This window comes from Myotis brandtii, unplaced genomic scaffold (genome assembly GCF_000412655.1).
Source record: "Myotis brandtii unplaced genomic scaffold, ASM41265v1 scaffold223, whole genome shotgun sequence".
Lineage (NCBI taxonomy): Eukaryota > Metazoa > Chordata > Mammalia > Chiroptera > Vespertilionidae > Myotis > Myotis brandtii.
In genome coordinates this window covers 564,738-569,562 of record NW_005358369.1, presented here as the reverse complement: position 1 = coordinate 569,562, position 4,825 = coordinate 564,738, and the positions used below count along the sequence as shown (strand labels likewise).

The 4,825-nt window shown below is 52.7% G+C and overlaps 1 protein-coding gene across 2 annotated transcripts in view; it reads left to right on the top strand.

Moving 5' to 3' along the window:
- SLC2A9 (solute carrier family 2 (facilitated glucose transporter), member 9) overlaps window positions 1-3,836 on the top strand; it is a 57,422-nt gene extending 53,586 nt beyond the window's left edge. For both annotated transcript variants that reach the window (XM_014539632.1, XM_014539631.1), the window contains 2 exons: window positions 212-339; window positions 2,328-3,836. In XM_014539632.1, coding sequence (XP_014395118.1) covers window positions 212-339; window positions 2,328-2,582 — 383 coding nt within the window. In that variant the 3' untranslated portion in view covers window positions 2,583-3,836. The remainder of the gene's footprint in view (window positions 1-211; window positions 340-2,327) is intronic.
- The last annotated feature ends 989 nt before the right edge of the window (window positions 3,837-4,825 follow it).

Here is a 4,825-nt window from a genome sequence, read left to right as displayed (position 1 = left end):
GAGGACGGACACCTCTTGTTCAGATGAGCGAGGTCAGAGATGGTGTTCATGCCTTTCGGAGCTCTGGGCTGTAACCCAGCACCCACTCCGAGGCCGCTGCTCACACAGGCAGAGGGGCTCTCCCACCGCCTGCCCTGCCACAGGAGATGGAGGCTGGCAGCATGGCCGCCTCCTCCGGGGGACTAATTCCGAGCCCCGGCTCTCCCTGCAGGCGGCATCCCCTTTGTCCTGACCGGCGAGTTCTTCCAGCAGTCCCAGCGGCCGGCGGCCTTCATCGTGGCAGGCACCGTCAACTGGCTCTCCAACTTCGCCGTGGGCCTCCTCTTCCCCTTCATCCAGGTCTGGCTGGCGGGGGCCTCTTGCCCAGGGGTACCCTCTGATTTGGCAGCCTTCAGAGTGAGGGGCGATTCACAGAGCAGAGGCTGGTCTACCCACTGGAGACTCGCGCTGTTGGCCTAAGGAAGGGAGAAGTGTGCCTCGGCCCAAACCTTTAACCCTTCTCCCTCCTGCACCTTCCAGGAGCGAACCCTAAATGCTAAGGGCTGCTTCAGAGGGAGTGAGCCTCCTGTCATGGAGGGTATGCAAGGAAACCTGGGTAGAATCTCAAACCTGCAACCTGCTCATCATTTTTGCTGTGTCTGTCACTGTGTGATCCCTATACAATCATGCAGCGAGTAACAGCATGTTGCAAGGGGGATCCCCTTCATTCCCACGGGCTCACTTTCAGCAGGGCGGGCGCCCACTAGGCTGGAGCTCCAGGAGCCACACAAGAAACATGAACGGGTGCGGGGGGTCGGAAGAGGTGGGGAGGAATTCCAGCCAGCCCTCCTCTGCGGGGACCCCCTGGGTCAGTGTAGCGCGTCCATGAAAAGCTGCTGGGCTCTGAGAAACAGGGGCTGTGCAAGGAACTGAGGATGGATGTGGCGGGTCTCAGTGTAGGACAGGGAACCCCAATAAAATGCGTGGGTCCCCTTCCTGCTTCTCCCAGGTGGTCACCAAGCCCTCCCGGGGAATCCTCTGGAAACAGGTCTTGGGGCGCCTAGAGGAGAGGCACGTCCGGGGGGCCCAGCCCCCAACAGCTGGAACCCTGAGAGTCTTTTACTTGACAAACATTTATCGAGCAGCTACATGCACCAGGCTCTGCGGGCACAGGAGCTGCCGAGGTGACGGGTGCAGCCGGTCTAGTGCAGCCGGAGGGGCCGTTCTCGTCCGAGCATTCGCCGCCATAACCAGGATACGTGAGCTAGAGGGACCGCATTCCGCACTTCTCTCTTCTTTGTGCAAGGCTGCCTCAGAGTAACCACCAGTGAGCTATATCGTCTGCATATTAGGAAAAGTGATGTTATCTGGGCCTAGTAACGTTCCATATTTTTCTTGTGAATTGAGGAATTTCACTTCCTTTTGACATCACACTTTCTCACGTGTGTATTGGAGGGAAGGAAGAATGTGGTTCATGGAAAATATGAACTTAAGATGACGTTAGCTAGCCCAGCCAGTGTGGCTCAGTGGTTCAGCATTGACCTATGAACAGGAGGTCAAGTTCGATTCCAGTTTTTAAAACATACTTTTTAGAAAGGATAGCCTTAGATAGCAATTGGCTTTCACAATGATTAAGTTTTACATGCCCACTTTTCTTTTTAATTTTTTATTGATTTCAGCAAGGAAGGGAGAGGTAGAGAGAGAGAGAAACATCAATGATGAGAGAGAATCACTGATTGGCTGCTTCCTGCATGCCCCACACTGGGGATTGAGCCCACAACCCGGGCCTGTGCTCTGACCGGGAATCAAAATGTGACCTCATGTTCACAGGTCAACACTCAACCACTGAGCCACACCGGTCGGGCTATATGCCCACTTTTCTTTAAAAAAAAAAAAAAAAGTAATAAATAAAGACTGCCACTTCCTCATCTTTCCTGGGGTTTGAAGCTGATTGATTTATGCCTCACGGGAGACGTCTCCTGTGCACCATTATAAGGCACATCTGCATGCGAAGCTGCACCTGGGAATGTTGGCGGATGAATAGGGACCATCAAGAACAGTCCAGCCCTCGCTGGTTTGGCTCAGTGAATAAAGCATCAGCCTGCGGACTGAACGGTCCAGGGTTCGACTCTGGTCAAGGGCACATGCCCGGGTTGCCGGCTTGATCCCCAGTGTGGGGCATGCAGGAGGCAACCGATCAATGATTCTCTGTCATTGATGTTTCTGTCTCTCGCTCCCTTCCTCTCTGAAATAGATATATTTTTTAACAAAGAACATTCTGCTCAGAGTGGCTTCGTGGCCAGTGGGGTGCTTGTCTGGTTGACGCTTTTGTCTCCGCCTTTCCACAGAAAAGCCTGGGCACCTACTGCTTCCTGGTCTTCGCCGCCATCTGCTCCGCGGGTGCTCTCTACTTATATTTCGTCCTCCCTGAGACCAAAAACCGAACCCACGCCGAAATCAGCCAGGCATTTGCCAAAAGGAACAAGGCCTACCCACCAGCGGAGAAGACAGACTCAGCCGTCACTGACGACAAGGCCACGAACAGGCCGAAACCAGAGGCCTCCTCCACGCTGGACAATTACATCAAAAGTGGGATTATCTAAACCACGGGGGCGGGGGGACATATTTTTCTGCCAAGAGCCATTGAATATTTGTGACATCATCCTCAGGCCATATAGAATCATCCACTCAAAAATCAGCCTGTTCTATTTGTCCGAACCTTTCATTAACTCACCCTAATGCCTTGGCAGGGCCAGACCACATGGTTCCTAGGGTTTTAACAGCCTCCGGGCCGGACGGTCCCCACCCAGGTCATCACGGGTGGTCTCACCATTTCAGAAAACCAAAGATCCCCCTACACATTGAACATTAGTAAGTATTTAAAAATGAGACTTTGCTCACTTAATACTGCAACCATTTGGGTGTCATGCATGGCTGAGTCCCCCAAACTCTTCTGGAAGCTGGAAACAACCACCCTGTGTGTTAGCAGACCCAACATTCTCCTAGACGGGTCCACGCCTGCCTTCTTCATGTCTGAGCCCATGGTTCCGAGGTGAAATCGGGGAGGGAGCCCCCCAATGGTTTCTGGAAGGAACGCAGTCCCTGCTCTACCTGCCGTAGCTGTGAGCTGCCCCCAGTGGGATCCTGAGTCCCCAGTGCACCTGGGCTTGGGTCCTGGGTGCAGATGTCCAGAACTCGGGTGAAGGACTCTTCAGACCGCCTGGCAAATGCCTGGCTCCCATCTCTGGCTCTGTCCTGTGGATCTCCGGCTCAGGGGAGCCTGGTGCCAACCCCTCCCTCTGCTCTGCCTTTCCTGGCTCTGTCCCATGGGGCTCAAGGCCTCCAGCCCTGAAGCACCGTCACCTCCGAGCACCAGACATGTCGCAGAGAACAGAGAGAGGACCCAGATGTGGGAGTCCCAGAGAGGCCGACGCAAGAAGTAGCGTTTCAGGAGGTGGGGCAGGCCCTGCAAATCGAACGCTTTTCTGTCGGAGCCGTCAAACAAGGTTAAGGATGATTCTGAGGCTGCACACAGGCGTGGAGGGAAGGACGCGGTGATTGCCTGGTGCTGTCTGCCCCAAGGGTGCTTCGTGGTTGCCGATCCCGGAAGAGATTTCGTTGAAAGACAGCGTGTCAGTCAGGGCTCCCCAGAGGCACAGAAGTATACACACAGGCGCACCCCAGAGAGTCTGCAGGCTCGGTTCCAGGCCACCACAGGAAAGCAAGTCTCACAATGAATGAGTCACACAAATATGTGGTTTCCTGGTGCATCTAAACGTTGTTTTTACACTCTGTTGTGTGCAATTGCATTATGTCTGAAGTATGTACATACTTTAATTAAAAGTTATTTATTGGGGAAAAAAAAACGCTAACCGTCTTCTGAGTCCTTCAGCAAGTCGCAGTCTTTTGGTTGTTGTTGTTGGTGGTGGTGGGGGGGGGGCGTGGTTATTACAGATGCCAGTCAGTCTTTTTGCTGGTGGGGGGTCTTGCCTCAGGGTTGAGGGCTGTGATTGATGGGGTGGTGGTGGCTGAAGGCTGGGGAGGCAATTTCTTACGACAGCAATGAAGCTTGCCACACCGATGGACTCTTCCTTTCACGCACGATTTCTCTGAAGCGTGCGATGCTGTGTGGCAGCGTTTTATCCACAGTAGAACTTCTTTCAAAATGGGAGTCAGTCCCCCCGCAACCCTGCCACTGTTTTATCAACAAAGCTTGTTAAATGTTATAAATCTTTAGCTGTCATTTCAATGTTCTTCACGGCATCTCCACCAGGAGAAATGGTGCCGATAGACTTGCTGATGGGAGGTTGCTGCAAACCTTTTGTTCGCAAAAACAAAACAAACAAACAAACAAACAAAACCCACAATCTTTCCGAAGCACAATAAAACCAGGCAGCCTGCGTCTGACTCAAACACTGCCCAGCCCAGACTAGCCACGGCTCATCTTGGCTGCTTCTCCACACGACGTCCCGAAGAGCTTCTCTCTTCCTCTTTTCCTTGGAATCCCAAGAATGCTGACTAAAAAAACAAAACAAAACATATTTTTACTGACTTTAGAGAGAGGAAGGGAGAGGGAGAAACATCAATAATGAGAGAGAATCATGGATCGGCTGCCTCCTGCATGCCCCCTACTGGGGATCAAGCCCGCAACCCGGTCCTGTGCCCTTGACTGGAATCGAACCCAGGACCCTTCAGCCTGCAGGTCAACACTCTATCCAGTGAGCGTAACCAGCTAAGGCGAATGCTGACTTTTTGATGCCACACATGTAAGACCTTTTAGCCTCTTTCTTTTTAAAAAAAATACTTGTATTGATTTCAGAGAGGAAGGAAGAGGGAGAGAGATAGA